General features: G+C 38.7%; 1 protein-coding gene across 5 annotated transcripts in view; it reads left to right on the top strand.

Moving 5' to 3' along the window:
* The window catches only part of aatka (apoptosis-associated tyrosine kinase a), a 42,941-nt gene that overhangs the window by 13,040 nt on the left and 6,798 nt on the right, over window positions 1-23,103 (top strand). For 4 of the 5 annotated variants that reach the window (XM_036147950.1, XM_012871037.3, XM_036147948.1 and 1 more), the window contains exons 3-11: window positions 6,364-6,497; window positions 14,403-14,544; window positions 19,293-19,372; window positions 19,809-19,927; window positions 20,035-20,122; window positions 20,266-20,399; window positions 20,764-20,848; window positions 20,936-21,057; window positions 22,473-22,622. In XM_036147950.1, coding sequence (XP_036003843.1) covers window positions 6,364-6,497; window positions 14,403-14,544; window positions 19,293-19,372; window positions 19,809-19,927; window positions 20,035-20,122; window positions 20,266-20,399; window positions 20,764-20,848; window positions 20,936-21,057; window positions 22,473-22,622 — 1,054 coding nt within the window. Of the gene's footprint in view, window positions 1-6,363; window positions 6,498-14,402; window positions 14,545-18,429; window positions 18,980-19,292; window positions 19,373-19,808; window positions 19,928-20,034; window positions 20,123-20,265; window positions 20,400-20,763; window positions 20,849-20,935; window positions 21,058-22,472; window positions 22,623-23,103 lie in introns of those variants that run through there. The other variant, XM_012871038.3, reaches the window with a different exon arrangement.

Raw genomic sequence — 23,103 nt, 5'->3', positions numbered from 1 at the left:
GGTGAAAATTGGGCGTCAAATACCTCTTGCCTGGTTGGGTTTATTAAGAGCCTCCAAACAATTGCTTATTTTACTGGCTGAATGTGGAAAGGTTAATTAATTGGTGTAACTACCATGTCAAAACCTATGTCTATGGCTAAGAGGTACATGATTCTAGATTTTAATATACATTGTTACCATGCAGGCCCGCTTAGCTAACACAGCAGATTTTAGGATCCCAAATAACGTCAAACGTGAATTACACCAACATGGTCAGGTCTCCTAGACATAAGGACTTGGGGCTATAAACTGCTGCTGGCCTCAGTTAGAGAGGTAGGACACAGTACATCTGAAGCTATAAAAACACAAAAGTGAAACTAAAAACCTGATAATTCGGGGAACAATCCTTTAAATATCCATTTAAATACAATTTCCTAAACACTAGCAAACACCTTGCCTGACACATCACCACACCCATGTGCAGCTGACTGACATACAAGCACCTTTTATAAAGCCTTGTGTAACCACACAGCAATATCCATAAATACAAAACATTAAAAAGAGGTACCTGCATTTCATTTATGAACTCACACAACCATGATAAAATAGATGATTTCTTACCGCGCACTGCAACAGTAGCAGCACAGTCACCATAGAGATTTTTTCTGATCCTACCCCCATCCACCTCTTTATCTGCTCTACTTTAAATCAGAGAAGCGGCACACCAACATGTGCCACTGGTTACATTTGTGGTATTTTTTTACAGGTTTACACAGTGGTGGAAAACCCAATGTAAATGTAGAATGAAACAACATGAAATTAAATAAATGCTTTTGATTAAAACGTTTATTGCATAGTATACCACCACTTTTTGTCTTTCTGTTCTTTACAAACTAACACTGTTAGCTTAAAAAACTAATTTCAGCGAGTGACTTTGCTGGACGATCTTCCAATAAAGCAAACCTGCACTCTGCTGCTCGATAGACATGTCACTTTACCTTCTTCATTACTTTAAAAAAAAAAAATCATTATTACCTATTTGTAACAGTAATGGGTGGCTCTCCTTCAATTTTCATGTCATTTATTTCCAAAAGTTCAACTTTCTTTCTTGTAAACAACATAATCGTTTCGACGTGTCTGCCAAAAACAGGGAGGAAAGGAGCTGACTCGGCCGCCTGCTTCTAATGTTATCATTCCATTAAATGGCCATTATTAGAGCTTTATCACTCCCATAGGATGGCTTCAGACTGTGCCTCTTAATCGGCCGGCTGGTACGCATCTAGCATTCTCATCCCTGATAATATATTCATCTGCATCCAACACCAGACACTTCTTTTATTGTTGACTTTATTCAAAACCTTTATGTACAACAGGTTTGCAGCTTTTTTTTTTATTTTTGTCCAAAAACAACTATAAACCAGTTTACAAAAATAACTTGTTTTAAACCTCAGAACAGATAGTGGGAGGACATAAGTTTAGAGAATAAAAGTATAGCAAGAGCAAAATTATGGGGAAAATAAAAACACATCATAACGTAATAAGCATTTAGGGATGTTGTTGTACATTTTCCTGCAATTTTGTTTATCCTGAATATTTCTATTGAGGATAAATCATTTTCAAAATTATCCAAAAAAACAATTACACCAAGGCTTGGTTCCATTCCACTTACACCAATGAATATGATATTTACCCATCAATAGAAACATATTACCTCAGTCTGAAATGTTCAGTTCTAGAACATTGAAAATTGAACTTTATTGATCTCACAATGGAGAAATTCACTTCTGCATCTTAACCCATCCCCTTGGAGATCAGTGGGCTGCCACTGTGCGGTGCCTGGGGTGCAATTGGGGGTTAGGGGTCTCGCTCAGGGACCCAGAATGGCAGGTTGTGGGAGTTGAACTCAGAACCTCTGGGACCAAAGCTCTGTGTTCTAACCACTAGACCACCACTCCCTATTTTACATTTGCTGTGTAAAATAGTATATGTCAATAAAGAATTTGGAATATTGTCGATTTTAAACAATATGCAATCCTGCAAATCCAATCCAGGATTTTTGGATAAGATTCACAAACAAGGCAGGTGATCAATTGGTTCCTCTGTTGAATCCACGTAATGGATGACGCGTGTGAACCTGATATTCATTCAAACACAGAGTTACGATTTAAAAAGTTTATTGAAGGGGATGAGTCGTGGCAGGTGAGGCAGGCAAGCAGAAGCAGACTTGACGGATGAATATTGGCTGAACTAGACTTGAACAGATGCAGGCTGGCTGAAGGTGCAGGCAGGCAAGGATGAGCAGGAGACCAGAAGATGCAGGTAGTGACAGACCAGAACAGGTGATGAGGATTGGGGAACCACCAGAATAGGCAGAGCAAGCAGCTGGAACTCACGGGAAAACAGGCAGACTTGTGCAGTATACAGAAACAGGCAACTTTCTTCAGAGAAGCGAACAAAAGAGTCCAGCTGGGTGAGCACACAGGAACTGGTAGGGTCAAAGTGCATGACACAAGATGAGATGAGACATTCTGGCAGAGATGAGGTGGCTGAAGCACGTTTAAGTAGACAGGTGCACAGGTGAGCCAAGTTGACTAATTAGTGGCAACAGGTGGAGTTGATCTGGGCTAATCGGTTGGTGACAGGCTGATAGGACGGTGGCTGATTCAAGTCCAGGAAAGTCCAAAAATAAACAAATCCACATGCATCTATTTCAAATTAAAAAAGTTTTCATAAAAAAAAAACAGAACTGGATTTATTTTTGCTATATCATTTTGAATTGAATTTCCTGTGGTTTATGTGAATTGGGCCATTTTCTAAATTGAATGTAAATGTTATTCAGATTTACTATACCGAGATGTGGTGCTTCTATGCAAGACTGTTGTTCATAATCATTGAATGGAATAGATTTCAGAGAATAATTTATCAATTATGTTAAAATAATTTTTATTTAATTTTGGTAAGTAGATAATTTTTTTTATTTTGAATATAAAATGGCATTCTCAAATAATTAATACATTAATTAAGCAATTAAGTTCAGCTAAGGCTTTATTGTTTATTTGTTTATATTTTGTGATATTCTGACTCAGTAAATTTGAGATGATATTTGTTCAAAAAGGTTAACTGTGCTAAAAAATAAATCAGTTAATATGGTTGCAGCTGATTACCAGGTTTTCCACAAAGCAACTTAAGTTTGGGTTAGTTGCCTATTTACATAAATGTAAATTATCTGTGACACTAGTTTGTAGTTGATGCTTTTTTTGTTAATGGATGCATTTAGTCTCATTTAGATCTATGGAGAGGTATCAGGGTTGATGTCATATTAGATTGGGGTTGACAACCTTTCACATTAGCTTAATCCAGCCCTTCCTGGGGGAATGTTACTGTAGCTGCAGAGGGAAAAGGGATAGTGTCTCTTATTTGTCTTGCTTAGGTTTTTCACTAAGCTTAAAAGGACAGTAATTTATCAGCTGCAGATCTTACAGGGACTGTCAACCGACTTTAACAGCCTGCTCCAGAAATTATATCTATATGCACGTTCTATGTTGTGTCCTTGAATAAGCACTGACTCCTCCACATTCACCATGTTTTATTAAAGCAACTGCGACTTACACATCCTCTTTATTCCCTCCTTTATGCGGTTATAAATCTATAGATTCAGTGTATAATTTCACAGCAGACAAAATGGTGCATATGGAATTGCAATAAATTACACAAATTGTCGATGCTTCAAAGATACTATTTGCTCTAAAAGTGTTTATTCAAAGGTATAAAGCCACGTTATATGCTTATAAAGAAAGAATAAAAACTGTTTGATCATTATAAAATAAAGTTATATAAACCAAGCCTCCATCCTGATAATGTTTTGATCGTCCTTTTTGTGGATAAAAATAGCCCCAGTGCCAGGCGCGATGACCAGATATAAACACACGTGTTGTCATCTACCGGCAGTATCGCAGACCTATCATAATACTGGTTTGCTTAATTAATAAAACAGTATTAAATAATGCCGGACCGAGCCTGACCCTCTGCAATGCCTCGCAGTTAAGAGGCACCTTGGCGTGATTGAAGACCAACTATTATTAATTCAATACACCAATGCACAGCAACTTTAAGAGACTCATATCAGAAAATGTACTTACGTCAGTCAACTCTGCGATCACATCTGTGCAATTGGCAGGTTTAGCGTCTGCTTCAGTGAACACCAGCAGTCATACTGTATTCCCAGTGACATTCCAATGTTTTCCCTCTTGGAATCATATATTTTTTAGAGTTTTTTTCACTGGATCTTGGACCATTCTGCATGGTTTCAGTGGGAGATGCTAATAGCCGTTAGGCGCTTCATTGTTTTGTCCTCTGCTGCGCATGTGCAGTGTTGTACTTCCTCTGTTATTAAAAATAAGCACAAAAGGATTTATTTACTAACACACTGAGCAAAAACAAAGCGTAAACTGCCAAAATAATAACTAATATGCCAGCAGGACATGATAATCTTTCATAAAAACATTGTATGCAACCAGAGTGAGCTACTGCCGTATGAGGCAGATAATAAGGCTGATAATGTGGCTCTGCACCTCCTAAGGGTAAGATCAGCATCCTTTCTTATTTTGCTTTAAGCTGCCTAGTTAAGGGAAAAACGAAAAAGCAGCGTCTTTGTATCATATCGTCTCAATACATACCCAGGCTTTGTGTAATGGTTTGCAATGGGTCAAGAAAGAGTACTGCTAGGTTTAGGTTTAGTATTGTCTTCTATTCCATCTTAGAGGCACTCGCACATGCAGAAACACACAATCCAAGTCAAGCTGTCACTGCAGCCGCAGTGAAATAGAGGAAACACGAGGCATCAGCAAAATGTTAACTCTCTTTTAGTGGTGATGAAAGAAAGATGGGGCATGAGGTTTATCTCACTGTAAAAGCCAATCAATTTGCTGGCCATCTGGATGTTACCATGGCAATATGTTAGCCGATCAGAGCCCACATGCAACACTTTCAGTAGCAAGATTTAAGGTAGGAGCATATTTCTGCCTGTTAGCATTCAGCTTTGTGTATGCAAGTCTAACACATAACAGGCTTTGTGGTTATGACCTTTGGGTCAAGCTCGGATTGGAGCTGTGCTGATTGGGCTGTGGGAGCTGTCAGGTCTGGAACAGTGTGTTCCCCGCAGCCAAATGGGCCAGGACCACAGGGGTCTCAGCCACCGAGCTGGAAACAACCCACTCACATGCCTCGCAGATTATTGTAGCTAGAGTCCATGATGGTGAGCCGGGCTTTTTTGGTCTTTGTGTGTGTTTGTTTTCCTCACATTAAGATCTATTGTTCCCTTCAAAAGTATTTACACCCCTTGAACTTTTTCACGTTTTGTCAACTTTGTCGTCATGTCACAACTACAACGCTTGATACTTGTTATTTGGGATTTTATGTGATGAACCAACTCAAAGCACGTAATCTAAGAAAATGAATGGTTTAAGGGAACGGCCGTGTCTTTGTAGGTCTGAAACTCTGTCATAATCCTTCCATTTTCACACGATGAACAACGGAGACTGAACCGTGGGTGTGAGATGTCCAACGTGGCAACGTGTTTTCAAAGTGACAAAATAGGAAAATGGTCCAAGGATGTGAAACCTTTGCACTGTAGGAAATAGTCACATCAGTGTTCTTTTTCTCATTGTGATTCATTTATTTTATTTTATTTTATTTTATTTTATTTAGATTCTAGCCAAGAGTTTATCTGTGTGCCACAATTCAGACATCTGGCCTCGTAATCTGGCCGTATGACAGGCTGAAAAGCAATCTGACACATATGTGTATTGCATTTGTCAGATTGTTGGAGATGATATATGGTAATGAATCTGTCAAAAATTGAAGACAATGAAAGATGCAAAACATAGGCTGACTGTGACTGTTAAATCTGCCCTTTTAAACACAAATGTTCTTTAACAGTTTTGTGCACACTGCTGTAGACAGTAGCTGCTTTAAATCGGATTTTAGTTTATTGCTGCGAGGAAAATGAAAAGCAGAATGCAAAACTCGCATCTGTTTACAATAAAGCTGAATGAACTTGTGTAACTACTCTTTTATTAAGAATTAGGCTTTAATAGTATTTATGGAGGACTTTTATACTTTTTCCCTATTTGATTCTGACTGCAGCAGCTATTCCAGTGATGCTACAGTATTCTCACATTCACTCTTTGGAGAAGAGCAAGAACCTGAATTCAAACAAATGACAAATGATTATTCTTTTATCAAGCTGGTCCATTTCATCTCTGCCTATACAAATCAACTTTATCTCTACTTAGCTTTTAATTTCCTGCTTGGCTTTTCTGCGTACCATCTGATCTCCAGACGCTTCGAACCCATTAACACTTGCACGTCTCTTCATTGTTGCAGATGGGGCGCCGCTGAGCGAGCTATCCTGGCCCTCTTCTCTAGCAGTTGTTGCCATCTCCTTCTCTGGCCTCTTCACGTTTGTCTTCCTCATGTTGGCCTGCCTCTGCTGCAAGAAGGGAGACATTGGGTTCAAGGTGAGCTCCCTGCTGCCCCCAGCTGGAAGTATGGAAGTAAAACTAAGCCTTTTATTTTGGCATTTGATTTAACAAATTGTTTCATAAAACACTTGGATGGTGCTTGGATGGTGATTGTGTTACAATACATTCAACACAGAAAACACAAGATACGTGGAGTGAAAAAGAGGGAACAGCTGATTTTTAAAGAGATGTAGGATACTTAATTATTGAATCTAAGCCTTCAGAATAAGCCAGCCTTCTAAATCTTTTACAACTTTTCCCTATTTCAGAGTAAGTTATGTAAGCAACCCCTTTACCCATCCCGGGGGACCACACATTGTTTCGGTTACCTTTGCCTGCTAGCATGACTCATTCGTGTCAAACATCTGCAACAAACTAAACCGTAGATCAGGACTAAACGGGATTGTCACAGTCAGAGTGTGTACAGAAAAGAATAGAGAGTAAAGTCTCTAAAGCTACTATACATGCTACACCCAGGCATTTAAACTTCTCCTCCTTCTCACGGAGAATTAGTATTTAGATATCTTTTAATTTTGTCATTTGATCGTGCATTTTAATGGCATTTACTCATTTTAGCTGTAGATTGAATACATTACATTCCCAACTGTAGCAACAGCATCTTATTTTAAGATTGCTAATACAAATCAGCAGTTTGAAATCCAGAATGATTGGGGAGAGGACAAATGTTCCAGCAGATTTTTCATTTTTTTTTCATGGAAGGCTGTGTGCAACAGCTAAACCAATTTTTGGAGCAGTACATAACCATGTAGTTGTTTTCATGGGTGCCTGAATGTGTTTTAAAAAAGGGAAAAGGGGTGAATTAAGTCGAACATATCACATGGACTTACCGTACCAGAATGCAGTTTGTACCCAGCCTTCAGAAATCATTACATGAAATGAATAGAATTCCCTTTTCAATGTGTATGTCCACCCCAGATGTGATCCTAAAGTGTTACATCTCACGAAAGAACATAAATTATTTTTCTATTTATAAATTTTTTTCTATTTATTTATTTTTTTATTTTTTTGTTTTTGCAGTTTTTGCAGTTTGGGTTATATTAGGATTTATTATACCTATTTAAGGTTTTAAGCTGGATATAGTTTAAAAATGGTCACTGGGGGGCTGTTTCTGTGCGTGCTAAATGTCACTGTTGCAGATTGGTGGATCTGAGGTGTGTAGCCTCCACCTAAATAGGGAACGAACACTGCGAAGCAGCAATGCCCATTCCTGGTAGCTACCAGTTGTAGCTGCGAATAAATTGCTCTTCTGCCACGTCTTTCTGGAAGGAGTACATAAAAAAAACTGTTAAAAATAAAAGAAATGTCAAATGCCTCAGCCTTAAACATAACCAAAGCTTTACCAGAGGTAATCTTTGTAGTGTTATGTCTTTTAAATTATTCATTAAACCGTCTCAAGTTGCTCATTCAAGTTATCTACTGGGTTTTCTGATTTACAGAAAGTGAGAGATTTAGTGCTGTTATACTTTTAAAGTTAGTTTAGATTCTGTTAATGTTATCTTTTCTGCTGATGTTTGCATACTTTCTGACTGAACTAATCATGATGAGACTAGGGAGTTACTTTTATTGCTAAATCAGATCATGGGTTACAGGGTGAGTTGGAGTGAACCCAGTGAGTGTTGGGGGAGGATGGGACAAAAATGTATTTTGCTTACTAGTTCAACTAATGATGGTCATAATATGTATAGCTGTGGACCTTGTTTGTGTCTGAATACAAGTCTTTGATTGATTGATGATTGATTTATTGATTGAATAGACACTTTACAATTTTGTCAGATAGTTTGATAGTAATTTGGGGACAAAAATAGTGGAGGAAAAAACATCAGTTTTACCACTTAAAAATGGTGGCAGTTCAGGCAGTTTTCTACTCATACAGGCCCCTCAAAGCACTTTACACCCTAGGGGTGTCCAACTCCGATCCTCAAGATTTTATGTGTGTCCCTGGTGCAACACACCTAAAACAAATGGCTGAATTAGTCCTTACTATGCAATCAAGTTCTCAAAAAATCCTGCTAATAACCTGATTATTTGACCCAGGTGTTGGAACAGGAACACCATGACTGAACCATCACTGAGCCTAAGGTTGCTCCTCATATATTGGCAGTGTGATGGATTCAACAGTAAAATAAATAGTACAGGTACAATTCCAATGATAACTTTAGTTTTTGTGTTAAAAGACATAAAATAGCTTTACAATAAAATACACAATTTGCCCCTGTAGTTATTACCTCCAGCTCTCTAGGTTTGCCATCTTATATGCAGCTTTTGGGAACTAAGGAGGAACTGGAGGCACCTTTGAAAAACCGTTAGAAAATTACTTCACGCATTCATCGCTGTAATATTCTGCAGTTTGTTGCACATGACCAGTCATACTAATCTGTTTATAGACATAACCATAACTTAAAGCAATGTGTCAATGGGTTTTAATTCGCACTATTCTATCTTTGTGCTTCTGCTAGCAACTACATTAACAGGAACAACTATGTATTATGTTATATTGTTTTAATGCAACTTAATTAATTAAATATTCATGACTGTTTTCCTGTTTGTTTTTTCCCCGACTGCTTCACAGAAGGAGTATAATTAAGTAGGATCTAGATGCTATGAGCCTGTTTCTCTTACAAATGTCCCAGGGAGCTTTTTTTTAGAATACAAATTATCAAAAAAAAAAAAAACTCTTTGAAATACAAGGAATGTTTAAATAAAAATCTGTTCGACTCTGCCAATGGACTGATGATAGGTTTGACAATGGCTAATCGATGTGGAAATTGTTCACTAGACACAAAATTCATCTTCTTCTATAGCCATCTCAGTCCTCTGAACAAGATCCTTTAGAAAAAAAGTTTCCGGTGAGTTTACGAGAAAGCATAAGAGAGGACTCACTATCCTAGATGGTCCTGAAAGGCTTTGGAAAGAGCAATGTTAAAATTAAATTGACGCAAATCATACCTCTGGCAAAATTAGGTTTAAAGTAGTCTTTTAATTTTATCAAAATGTTCCCAATAATTGGAAGTAAGTTTAAAAGGTTGGAATGTTTTTAAGAAGCTAAAGATTAGGGTGATGGCAGGGAGGCCTTGGGATTCATCATCAAAGTTAAATTATCAAAATGCCCATGTAATCAGGCAAAAAACTGGTCAGCAATTATTAGAAGGTTTAATTATTTTAAAGTAAAAAAAAAACTTTATTCCACTGGTTATTAAAACAGTAATACGTGATTTTAGGGATACCCTTTTTAATAACATGCAAATAAAAAATGATGATTTATATTTTTTTTATATTTTAAATAGTAATTATTTTAAATAGTATCTTTGGAGAGACACATGTCTCCATTGACCTGAGAAACACATTTCTTGATAGAACAAAAACATTTTTTAAAATCGTAATCCTACAGTAGTAAGAAATCCAGTATTGACAAATTCATGCGGTCTTGATCAACCTTGTTGCCGGTTGATAATGCAAAAACGGCGCCATTGACTCCTGCAGAGATATTATCTTCCAGTCTCTGAAGTGAACATTCGGCCACAAAACATTTGCCTTTGAGTGACTCAGTGTAAGTCATGGACACCTAAGGAGAACTGAGTCAGTTTTTTTACTTCACATTTACTCAAATTTACAACAAAGAGGGCTACTGCTAGGTGTAAATCACATCTAATTAGCAGCTGAAATAAAATAAATACTTCTGAGATTCCAACACTTTTTGGCTACAAATCATTGTTCAGTCCTGTTTGTAAGGTGTGCTTTCTTGTGAGATTGCACTGTGGTAAAAGCTGCATTATTCTCCATCACTGTGTTGGTACTGGAGCATGCAGTGTGTGGCTGGGTATTAAGTGCTTTCTAAACTGAAGGCTCTCCTGGGATCTACGCACTGCTGACTCACAGCCAGGTGCTCACTTTCACACTTCACTCAGGGGAGAGTGGCAGATGGTCGTCTTGAATGAGAAACGCACCTACACACATTCCTAGGTACTCGTGTTTAACTGCAAAAACACACACCGAGCCATCCAGATATTCCATATTAACCAACCTCCTGTTTACGCTGTCGCTTTTAAACAGTTCTTCCCTTTACTTTCTCTGCTTATCTTTAAATCTGCTGTTGTACCAAGTTTCCTTTTTCTGACTGGTAGACGGTTAACCACACACAGACAAAACGGATGGCTTTATGCACATGAATGCAGCGCTACAGGCGGGTTTCCCAAACAAACCCCTTCTTAATTAAATAGACTAGCAATGTCTGCTTGAGTTTTGGAGGGGATCATGTGGTTGGACATTTTTGGACATCAAGAGTGGCTCTTAGTCTGAGAGGAAACATTACAGAGACATTTCTGTACTCAGCTGGATGCTGCTAGGCCCAGGTTCTGACTATAATAAGACATGCATCAATGCTGTTTTAACATGGTTTCACTGTCAAATGGTGGATTCACATTTGGGGATGGTATTCCTAAATCCTTTATTGCACAACTACAGATTGTAAAAACATCATTTGGGTGATGCATTCCTTTACCTGACTGGCAAGATATAAAGCATTGATTGCAATTAAATATGCATGAATACATCAATTGTTTGTGCTTTCTACCTGCATTCTAGTTACTTATATTTAATAAATAAGAATGAAAAGGTCATTGCAGTTTTATTTATTGCAGAGAGCATACAGCCTACTGGGGCAGGGACCCCTAAGGGCACTCCTGCCTCATGACATAATGAGCGGATACTTATTAATATATTTAATTTTTGTTCATTAACCCCTAGCACTATCTCATAGAATGCTCTGTTATTACTGGACATAAAACTGAGAAATCAGTATCCTAAACACTGGTTGGATAAATTATTTTTGTCATACAGAACAATTTATGATAAGAGGATCAATCATACCGTTTACTACATTCCTGTCTTCTTTTTCTGAAGCCAGCTGTGAATGTTGCTTTTTTCCTTTGCTATGTTGCAAACGCCACCAGCTTTCGGTAGAGAGTAACTATATTACACTAACTGCCTCATGCGATCAGCATGGTAATTGGATGCATTTTGGGCTCACTGCGGTTTGCAAAACTTTACATGAATATAGATATCTTCTTCCTCTAAATGCATAAATAACACCTCATTTAAACCTTGGCTACATCAGCAAATGGAGATGCTATTTAATTGACAGCATATTTGGTGAACCAAATGGATGACTTTATAATATATGCAAATAAAAGTGCACATTTTTTTGTGGAAAACAGCCCCAGTCCTGCTGTGAAGCAGCTTGTTAGTGTACCTTGAGAAATGTCTGTTTCAAGCTGGAACCAAGAATTTAATGTCCGTTGATGTCCAAGCCTTGGGCGTCACAAAGTGGGACGTTTTCAAATGTTAGTAAGGTTCAAAACTGAAACAAAATGTAATGTAGAAAAATATATTCATGTGGCTATTAATATGTTACCAACTGAAACGCATTAGACACATAATAGACAAAACCCTGTATAGTATGTATATCAAAAATTGCTTAATTCTAGGACTCTAATAGGACTTAAAAAGTATCATCATTTTTTGTTGTTTTTTTCCGTCATGTTTAAATATAAATGTTTGGACTTTATAATTTATTAAAATAAACATGTATAATAAAAGAATAATTTTTGACGCAAGGCATGCCCAAATGCACGCTCTCTATACATGTTTAGATTTTCGCCCAAAATGCCATGGGCAGAACCTTTCTGTAGCATTTTAGGTTCAAGAGCAATATCTTCACTTCATTCACCTCCAGCCACAAATTGTGTGTGCAGCAGTGAGGACGTACCTGGTCGTAATGTCAATCTAGAGCAAGTTATGTACTAGTTTACCTGTGTCCAAACCTTACCTATTGCACGTGTTCTAATTATAAATTCAACCAGCAAAGATACGCAACACGTCTTTGACAGAGACTGCTGAGCTTGTTTGCACCATTGGAGCAGAGGACGCAGAGATGAGAAAACCAGCATCTGGGATATACTTGCAACTAGGGCTGGGCAATACACTGATTCAATTAACTATTTTGAATTTATAATGTTTTAAGATTTCATTTTTGGAAAGTCAGGATTTTATTTTGGCAATGTACTCATTGAGCTTCCATGAAGAGAATAGCATGCAATGTTGAATATATGTTTTGGAAAATATATTGTTAAAATAAAATAAAGAGGAAGCTTTTTTTACCATAATACTTACTCATTGACTTATTTTTTAAGATAGTTATTTCAACTAATAAAGTTAAGCCTGTTCTTAGCTGGTGTAAATCCACTAGCAGCAAACATTTTGGTATATTTTCATTTCTTACAACAGCAGGGCTGCCATCTTGTTTTACAAGCATGTTTCACAGCTTGTATTTAGTTGCACTTTGAACTCAGGTCAACTCCCAGATGAAATGCTTCACATAAAAACAAGTTTTTAAAATTATTTCTTTAATATTATTTTGTTTAAAAAAAAGAAGGGGAAAAATCGATTACTCAAACTTGGTATAAGAAAATTTAATATTTAATTTTATTTTGAACACGTTCGCACTGCCAAGGTGGTGGCAAGAAATGTTTATGGACCCTCACAAGATGGTCATTCTGATGGCAGGCATAATTATGTACCTTTGCGTTAGCAGTTCAGCTAACAAAGAAAATAGTAGCTTTAGCAGAGCTTTTAGCCTTACCTAGGGTAACAGAATGCAGTGAGGTGCATGCCACCTTTTTTGCAATGGCTAAATATAGATCACACTGTCTTTGCCTACTACTAAGGTAGAGAGTGTACCTTTTAAATTTTAGTTAGATTTTATGCGATGCACCATAAAATGTTTATCTGCACTCTTGTATGACATGGTGTGATAAACATTTTTTTGTGAAAGTATTCATACACTGTTTTCAATGGGAGGTTATGTGATAAATAATGACCAAAGCACCGCATAATTGTAAATCAGAAGAAAACACGATGGATGGTTTTCTTTTCTTCTAACAAATAAAAATCTGAAAAGTGTGGTGTGTATATGTTTTCAGATCCCTTTACTCTTGTACTTGCAGCTGAGCAAGAACATTTTTTGAAAGTAAAGTGAGGCCCGAAAAAAGGTCTTCATCTTTTTGTTGGCTAGGGGTTAGGTTTAGAACTAAGGCGTCGTTTAGGTTTTGGTTAGGGTTGGGTATAAACCAGTAAAGGTTAGGTGTAGGGCTAGGGTCAGAGTTAGGCCATAGAAAGCCTGGAAAATGAATGGAAGTGTATAGAAGTCAAGGCACAGTCCTCAGTTTGTGCTCTAACCAGGGATATGTGTAGGTGTCTGCGATAGACTGGCGACCTGACCATTGACAGCTGGAGATAGGCACCCCACAAGGGATAGACGTGTTAGAAAATGAATGGATGGATGGATGTGTTGGTGTGTGTGTGTGTGTGTGTGTGTGTGTGTGTGTGTGTGTGTGTGTGTGTGTGTTTATTTTAATGTATTTACAAACCTACCAGATGTCACAACTTGGGCTCATAATCTTTTATACCATTGGAATTGCAAAAGTAACCTCACAATTTCAAACATAATCCATCCACAAAAACAGCAGACAGGCATTTGACTGAAAAAAGATATTTGTTAAAGGCAGAGTCATTTCAAAAACTTGCAAACTTAAGAGAAAAACACATCTAAATATAATTAAATACAGGTTTTTGTATTACTCAAAAACAAGATAACCAATGTTAAGGTCTGTTGTAATGAAATTAAAGAAAGGCTTTGTGTACTGTATACAGTAGCTATTTGCATTAGCGTGTGAGCATCTCAGTGTAGGCTACAATCTACATGACTAATGTATATGGGTAGGTGAATGTGCCTCAGTGTATTTACATGCTTGCACAGTTGAGCCATTGTTTCCCACTCTCTGGTTGGGAGGAGATGACTAATCCTAGTGTCTGTCCTCGCACCAGGAATTTGAAAACACAGAGGGAGAAGAGTACCAGGCAGATCTCTCCGCTCTGGCCTCGCCTTCCTCCCAGAACGGGCCTGAGGTTTACATCCTTCCCCTCACCGAGGTCTCCCTGCCCGTCTCCAAACAGCCCGGCAGATCAAGTAAGAAATTACACCATCGCAACATTTTTTTTTTCCTGAAAGTGATAACCAAAGCCTTCTTGACATTCTTTACTCACAGAGGAGGTGAATTCTTGGAACCCTAAATTTCCCTATAACATTGCAGACGACAATCACATTCTTTGTTTAATCAAGCGTGCAGTAGAAACTAGACAGTGAATGCATAAAAAAAATCACAAGACTGTTTCTGCTTTAGGTCAGCTAGTATCGACAACATTATTTCTATTTACAAAAAAATTCTGTTACTGAAATGTACTATACAAGCAAACTTGCCTTGTCAGTATTAAGAGAGAGAGAGAGAGAGAGAGAGATTTTAGGGTTTTCTTTCACTTTCTTGAAAGCCAGAAGTTAACATAAGCTGTATCTGTATACAGTCTGGGAAAGTCCAGATGATTATGCAATGGCTTTACAAGCTTCTGATAGGTTAGTTTATTATATCTGAGAACTGTGGAGCCCCGCTATGGATATATTTAAAAATCAAATCCAATTTATGTGGAACATAATTGTTGACCTCCAGCAGTCTGGTTGATCCTTCGGTACAATTTCCAGATGTGGGAAATTGCTACATTCACCTGCATAGATAACTTGGGTTTATTGATTTATTGTATTTACTTGGTGAAAGCTCAGAAAGTAACAACATTAGTGATTTATGACAATGACCAAGTAACATCACTAATATGTACCACTCAGTACAAACATAGAAGTACAGAACAGCAGTAAATACAGTAATAGTAAAACAGGGGTATAAGAACCAAAAAGCAAAATAAAAAGTAAACAAATGATGTCAATAAAACAGTACTACACAGAAAATACATAAAATTATTCTTTAACCATAAAATATGTAAAAAGTTAAATCATATTAAACATTAATTGTGCAACTCTAAACACCCAGGCTATCCTCAGGGCTATTTGATACACATTTTTAATCCTGATCATTTTTGTAAATTCTGAATTGCCATTTATTTAAATAAATATTTATTTTTGGGGAAAGAATCCGTTGATTTCACTTCAAGAACAGTAAATACAATTTTTAATGACAGTTTCTTGCTAAGCCTACCCTTGAAAAAAAACTAACAAAGTACTCTGAGTGCTAAAATAGGAAACAACTGGATTTCTCTCCTGTTTGTTAAAGATATGTCACCCCTTATACAAAAGGCTTCTTCAGTTGAGAAAGTATTGACACAACGGTAGAATTTAATAATAATAATCATCATTTTCATTGTCATTGCAACACACATTCCAGTAAAATGTGTTCTCTGCATTTAACCCATCCCCTTGGAGAGCAGTGGACTGCCACTGTGCGGTGCCTGTGGAGCAATCTGGGGTTAAGGGTCATGCTCAGGGATCCAGAGTGGCAATCTGTGAGAGTTGAACCCAGAACCTCTGGGACACAAGCACAATGCTCTAACTACTAGGCCACCACTCGCCCAAACATTAAACATAAAAATAGTATAGGCAACAGAGACACACCAAATTAACAAGCCTGCGTGCACAAACTCCTTAGGGCAACATAGATATACAAATTAACGTGCTTGCTTTTAGACTGTAGGAAGAAGTCAGAGTATCTGGTGAGAACTCGAGCATGTGTAAGGCTAGCATCTAAACTCCATGCAAAAAGATCCAAACCCAGCGGCCTTTTTGCTGTAAACCAACATCCCGAAAACTGTATCATTGTTCAGAACATTACCCTAAGCATACCACCAGACAAGTTACAAAGTAGCTTAAGAGCAACAAAGTCCTTTGGAGTGATAAAGCCCAGATCCCAACCCAATAGAAAATGCACGGGCAGATTTAAAGAGGTTTCCGCAAGCATGGTGGCCTACAACCTGACTCAGCTATACCAGTACTGTCAGAAGAAATAGGCCCAAATTCCAGCAAACTAGAAGTAAATAGAAGGAACACAAAAGTATTTGACACAAGTCACTCAGTTGAAAAGGTAATTCTACCAAATATTAGAGAAATGTTTATAAACTTCTATCTTTGAAGAAAGTAAAAAATAAAATATCTATTTTTATTCTGTCATTTAGCAAATAACTTTGGTAATCTTATGAGACCTAAAAAAGTTCCATTTGATTTTATGTCAGACAGTGAACTCTGAAATCTTTTACTGTAATTTTACATCCATTATTATTATTAGTAGTAGTAGTAGTAGTAGCAGCAGCAATCTGCAACAGATTAGGTAAATGATCAAAAAATACAATGATCCATTACTGTGGTAAATGCTCTTCATTTATCAGTTTGCATAATCTAATGAAAAAGTTTCATCCACACCTTTTTTATTTTATTGTTTTTACTTCACATTTTGTATATTAAGCTTTTCTAAATCAGCTGTTTGTACTTGGTCAGGTCATCCTGTCTCATGTTGAAATGTGCATGCTCATTTATGTGTCAGCGTGTGGCACATCCTCGATTTGTCTCGCCCCTGCATGACTCACCGGCTGTCTGCGCTGGGCTGGGCTCAGTCAGAAAGGAAGGTTGTAGCTGCTGCTCTTTAGCATCACAGGATGAAGGCACCACCAGTGATTGGACAAGGCAGCCTCGGGCTTGCAGCCAATCGGTGTCCTTGCCTCTGTCCCTCGTAGCGACGGCTGTGTGATTGGTGCAGGTGTTGCAGGGCGAGGAATGAACAAGAGGCGAAAAGGAGAGATTGTGAAAGGGAGATCGCTACAGCCTCAGACTAAAGAAAATGATGGCGATCCAGTAAAGAAGTAAAAGTTAATGTTTCTTTTAGATTCTTGGGGGATTTGACACAGTCCTTACCCAATCCTTTATAGGTATTTTAGGTATTCCAGACAAATGCATATATGTATAGTGAATATGACACCATTTCAGTTATAAATAGTATCATAATAAAATAAAAACCATACTAGCAATTACTAGGCAATTATTCACTATAGCTATCGGAATATGCACAATAAATGGATATTTATTGTCATGCAAATTGTTTTTTGCATAACTGGTACATTAACCTTGAATGCCTCTTGTTGAGTGATCCAAAGAGCAATTATACATCAGTCTGGACACACAGCTCAGTGTTTGCCATTGAAATAACATCCCTGATTACCAACCTGTTGCTTTTATTTGTTATTCCAGTGGTCAAATTATGCTCATCTGCAGATTCTCAGACTGGACGAGTTCGCTTCATTCCACCATCCCGCTGATCTTGCAAGGTTTTGAATTGTACCCTCTTTTTGCGAATGCTATGAGCAGGACAGGAATGCACAATCATGCTCATGCTATCAGTTAGGAATAGTATAGCAGCTTAATGATTCACTCTTCAACTCCTTCATGGAGGGAGGATTCATCATCGGTGTGCTGGGGTGGTTGTGAAGCCAAGTGTTGGGTCTGATATCACTGTGACAACCTCCGTCCAGCGTTCCAGCAAAGAATGGGCCTTGTGTACGTATGTGCGTCTGCTTGGTGGACTAGGTACCAGGAGACATAGTGTAAGCGTGTGAGTGACCGAACCGAACAATAGGCGTGCTTTAAGCCGGCTGGCCAGTGGGGGAGCGTGGGGCTGGGCGAAAAACGTCCGCGGAACGCACCAGCAGAGGACTGGCTTTGTGGGGCGAATACAGTAAGGGGTCTGTGACAGAATGAAGAGAGACAGGGAAAGGTTGGTGGCATGCACCAGGGCCTAAGTGCAGGGGTAGAGGGCGGAGGGGCTGAGATAGGGGTGGTGAATGTGGATGATAGAGATCTTTTTTTTTTGCATTGGACAGAGCAGTGTTTGTTTCATCTTTGGCTGAGGAATGCTGCTGTCCTGGGTGACAGGGTGGCATTATGTGGACCTTATGTCATTACTGGGTGACTTGGAGCTGCACACAGAGCTTCTGCGTCAAACGGCATACAACCAACATGCGTGGCAGTCACATTGGGCTCGATGCATGTCCAGAAAATCTGCGTCCAGGGAGGAAGGAGCCATTCTTTACAGCGGTTCAGGGCTTCTTCTTCTTCTCCTCTGTTTACCGTACATTCAGTATAGCCTGCGCAGGAATCAAGGATTTCAGTATTTGTTCAACAGCTGGAAGGTCTTAGGGGGGACAGTGTGGATGTTTGTGTGCATGTCCCAGTTGGAAGATGAGCTCGCTGCAGATGGGGAGAGGCTGTGTGGTGAGCTTGTTCAGCTGTTGGAGGGCTCGGTGGGTTAAATCCTGCCGAGGCTGTCTCGAACACACTTTGACCGTTGGGCTCTTTTTTCGCATACACACAACGAGGGCTGAGATGCCTGGGGCAGGAGCCAGGGCCTCGAGCTCTTGGTTCTCACGCTCTGATCCGGTGCACCATCTCAGTTGGGGTCACGGACTCAAACCCCTTCATGGTACTGAGAGTGGCCGGCTGCTCCGCCTCGCTGTCATTTTCATCCCGACACTCACCATCGACATCTCTGTTCCCTGAATCATGAGGATTCAACGAGGTAATTCATTTTTGGTCAAACATGATGCAACTTTGTAAAACCGTGCCTCCTTTGTAGCAATTCTTCCAAAGACGCTGGATGTTGAGTTTATTTTTGAGCAGGTAAACTTTTTGTTGTTGTTGTGAAATCTGAATTTTGTTTAGCTTAAAGTAAATTCCTTCAGGTTTGTGGTCTACTTTTCAATTAAACATTTGAAGCAACTCTATAACTTCCACTTTTTTTTGTTTTCTTGTAACCTCTTTTCAGCTATTGGAGTCTGCAGTTCTTTCCAGTCTAACAGGTGTTTTATGTGTTCTTTATTATCCCTTTTCAGTACAGCTGCTGAAATCATCCGACATCGGACGCCATAGCCTGCTGTATCTGAAAGAGATTGGACATGGCTGGTTTGGAAAAGTAATATGTTTCTCAAATTTTTTTTTTGCTTTTACCAAAGTTTTATACACAGTCCAGAGACATTGATCCACCTGCTTTATCATAATGAATTACTATAACTTAACATCTGTACCATCCTTTTTTTGTTTAATGCTTTTTACCATTTGTAATATGATGTTAATATGATGAGGATCTCAAAGTTCAATGTTTGGAATTTATGTAAGGGTCAGTTGTGCGTGAGAGGAGCAGAAATTCACAGTTACAGTGGATTCCTTTAGTTTGACACATGGTAGTGCAGGACTTGGACTTCTCCTCATGCCACTCCATTTTCCCACTCTAAAGTTTTCAGCTTTATGTTGATGGTGCTTCTGCTTAATGCCACCACCCCCAGCCTGACTTTGAAAAAAAAAAAAAAAAAAACTTGGGTCTCCTGTTCCTCTTTTCCATAACCCTATAGGTTCTGCTGGGGGAAGTCACATCAGGTGTCAGCACCACCCAGGTGGTGGTGAAGGAGCTGCATGCCAGTGCAAGTGTCCAGGATCAGATCCAATTCCTGGAGGAGGCCCAGCCATATCGGTCAGTGCCACAAACGTAATAGTTGACCGAAGTAACACACTTCAGTTTCATGTCATTTAATCAAATATAATGAATGAAATTCATTAAGATGTCTGTTGCTCTTCCAGAACCCTCCAGCATCATGCACTCCTGCAATGCCTGGCACAGTGTTCAGAGGTCACTCCCTATCTGCTGGTCATGGAGTTTTGTCCTCTGGTAGGAAAACAATTTAGGACATAATAATATTTGCTCCTTAATAAATACCTCCTCATTACCATACTTGGCTCTGTGCTGTTTATAGTCATGCAGCGGCAGAAAACCTAAAACCCTTATTTCCTTTTTTTCCCCCCTCCTCTCAGGGAGATCTTAAGAATTACCTCGGCAGCTGTCGGGCCACTGATGCCGAGACTCCAGACGCCTTGATCCTCCAGAGAATGGCTTGCGACATTGCTTCAGGGCTCCTTCACCTTCACAAACACAACTTTATCCACAGGTATATAACAATGGTTTTAGTGCCTTTACACTTAAACCTGATTTTACTGCACTAAATGAGCACCATCAACTTGAAAGCTGTGTGTGCCCCCTTTTGGTCTCTTCCTGCAACAACATCCTGGTGCTGCCTGAGTACATGACACAAACTCCAGCATCAGTGATTTTGTTGCCGGGGGCGAACCCCTTTTCATTCCGATGAAGAGCATGCGGAAAAAACTCAACACTGAATAGAGGTGAGGTTAGAGTGATTATTTGATTCCTCATACAACAGGTGTACAAAAAAAAAAGTAGACTCATAAAAATGTTTATCCAGACTAAGTGGAATATTTTTTAAGGTTTATTTCTGGATTTCTTTGGCACAACAGTGACCTGGCCCTGCGAAACTGCCTTCTTACTTCAGAAATGTCTGTTAAGATCGGAGACTATGGACTCTCTCACAGCCGATATAAGGTCAGCCCTTTGACAAAACGTAATTTTTTTCCTACTTGTATTTCTCCTTTCAGTGATAAATCCCAGTTCTTGTGTTTACTCATATAGGATGACTACTTCATAACACAAGACCAGATTTGGGTGCCTCTGCGCTGGATCGCACCAGAACTCATAGATGAAGTCCACGGAAATCTGCTGGTTGTTGATCAAACCAAAAGCAGTAACATATGGTCAGAAACTTAAGATTGACAGTAAAGTTCTATTTTATTGTTTCGCTTCTACTGCTGTTTTATTGTCCGAAGTATTGTATGTACAGTAATGTAAAAAGGATTTGTATCTTTACAGATTTCTACTATTCATGTTCATTTGTCTCTTGAATGTTTTAGATCATATTTTAATATCAGAAGTAACCTGGGTAAATACAAAAGCAGTTTTCAAATGATGGTTAAATTTTTTCATGAGAAAAAAAAGCTATCCAAACCAACATGGCTCAATGGGAAAATGTAATTGCCCTCTATGTTTTTAAGTCCTTTCTAAGGCTTTACCATTCCACCAAACCACAGTGGTGGAATGGCCTATAGGTGGTGAACGTTCCCAGAGTGGTGAACCCACCTAATCTTTCCAAGCCAGTATAAACAACTGACCCAAGAGGTGTAAGAGGATACATAACAATGTCTAAAGCACTGACCTCACATACTTCAGGTAGGGTTAGTGTTCAATAGTTGCCAATGAAAGAAAAACTGGCCAAACTTAATGGAAGTGATCCACAGGGGAAACTATTGTTAATGAAAGAGATTACAAATAACCATTTTACATTTTCAAAAAAAACATCACAATGTTCCCCAAGACGTGTAAATACATCATGTGTGGACCGATGAGGCAAAAAACCTATTCAGAAGATAGGCTTCATGTTACATCTGATGTAAAACACACAGATTTTTAGGAAAGAGCAACATATAAACAGTCAAGCATCTTGGTGTTAGTGTGATGTTCTGGGTCTTTGCTGCTAAACGACGTGGACAACTTGTAGTCTCTACTAGAAAATCATAAAAGAGTATATCGAGCCACCAATGTTTGACTTTAGGATCAAACACACCTTAATTATAAAGCAAGACATACCAAGCATACCAAGCAATGCCATGGTGAAGCATACCATGGCATTCCAGACTTAAATCCATTTAGGATGTTGCTACATTACCATAAAGAGGTCTTTAATGTACAAAACCCCTCCAGTGTATCTGGTTCAGAACAACACTGAACAGCAGAGTTGGACAAAAATGTTTTCACTGTAATGTAAGCAGCTCAAAGGCAGTTATTGCAAGATGCTTAATGGCAGTTGTTGCTAAGTGTGACCAAACAAGTAATAGGCTTAAGATGCAATAAAATTTTCACTTATGGTCATATTGTTTTTAAAAGCCCCCTTAATAAATAAAGCCATCATTTAAAGACTGTGTTTATTCTAAAGTTTTCTTTCTTGTAATTTTGTTTGATATGAAACATGCCATTTTGACATGCAAAAACAGATGAAGCCTATAAAGAAGCAAACAGTTTTCCGTGGCTCTTTATTGCTATTGATTATGACCTTCTTTGTAAAAATTCATCTTGTAGCTTGAAGCATCTTGAATTCTATTTCCCCTCTCTCCAGGTCTTTTGGTGTGACTTTATGGGAGCTCTATGAGCTGGGAAACCAGCCGTACAGACATTACTCTGACAGACAAGTGTTGACATACGCTGTGAAGGAACAGCAGCTTAAACTACCCAAACCCCAGCTGCAGTTCCCCCTGGATGACCGCTGGTGAGACATGATTGCATCTTTACCCACTTGGGGAAATACAACGTTGATCCCCAGGCTAGGGGCGTTGTAAAGGGAGGGGGGGTTAGGATAATTCCAAGGGCCCCTGACTGTCACCCCAAATAAAAAAACATATATGTAAATATGAGCTTTTGGGATGATTTAGAGTTTTTGTCATGGGGCCCATAATTCTTAGTGGCAACCCTGCCCCAGGCATGTTATGACTTTAGATAAATATTCAACATTGCTTGGCTGGAAGCCAATTATTTCATAAATAGCCAGTGTTTAGTTGCCTCCGACTGCTCTAGTTGTATTTCTCATCCCCAAGTCAGAGAAGATGATCAATAGTCTTGTTATTCTTTATGACCCTCCTGGCATAAAAGCAGGGTTAAACCACCTCATCCATCTTTTCCTGCAAGACAGTTGAACATTGTTTATACCTATTAATTTCCCCCCGTTGTTCAATGAGAAACAAGTTTGGCAC

The sequence above is a fragment of the Fundulus heteroclitus genome, chromosome 16 (assembly GCF_011125445.2).
Source record: "Fundulus heteroclitus isolate FHET01 chromosome 16, MU-UCD_Fhet_4.1, whole genome shotgun sequence".
Lineage (NCBI taxonomy): Eukaryota > Metazoa > Chordata > Actinopteri > Cyprinodontiformes > Fundulidae > Fundulus > Fundulus heteroclitus.
Note: the sequence above shows the minus strand (reverse complement) of the source record. Positions and strands in the feature narration are given on the sequence as shown.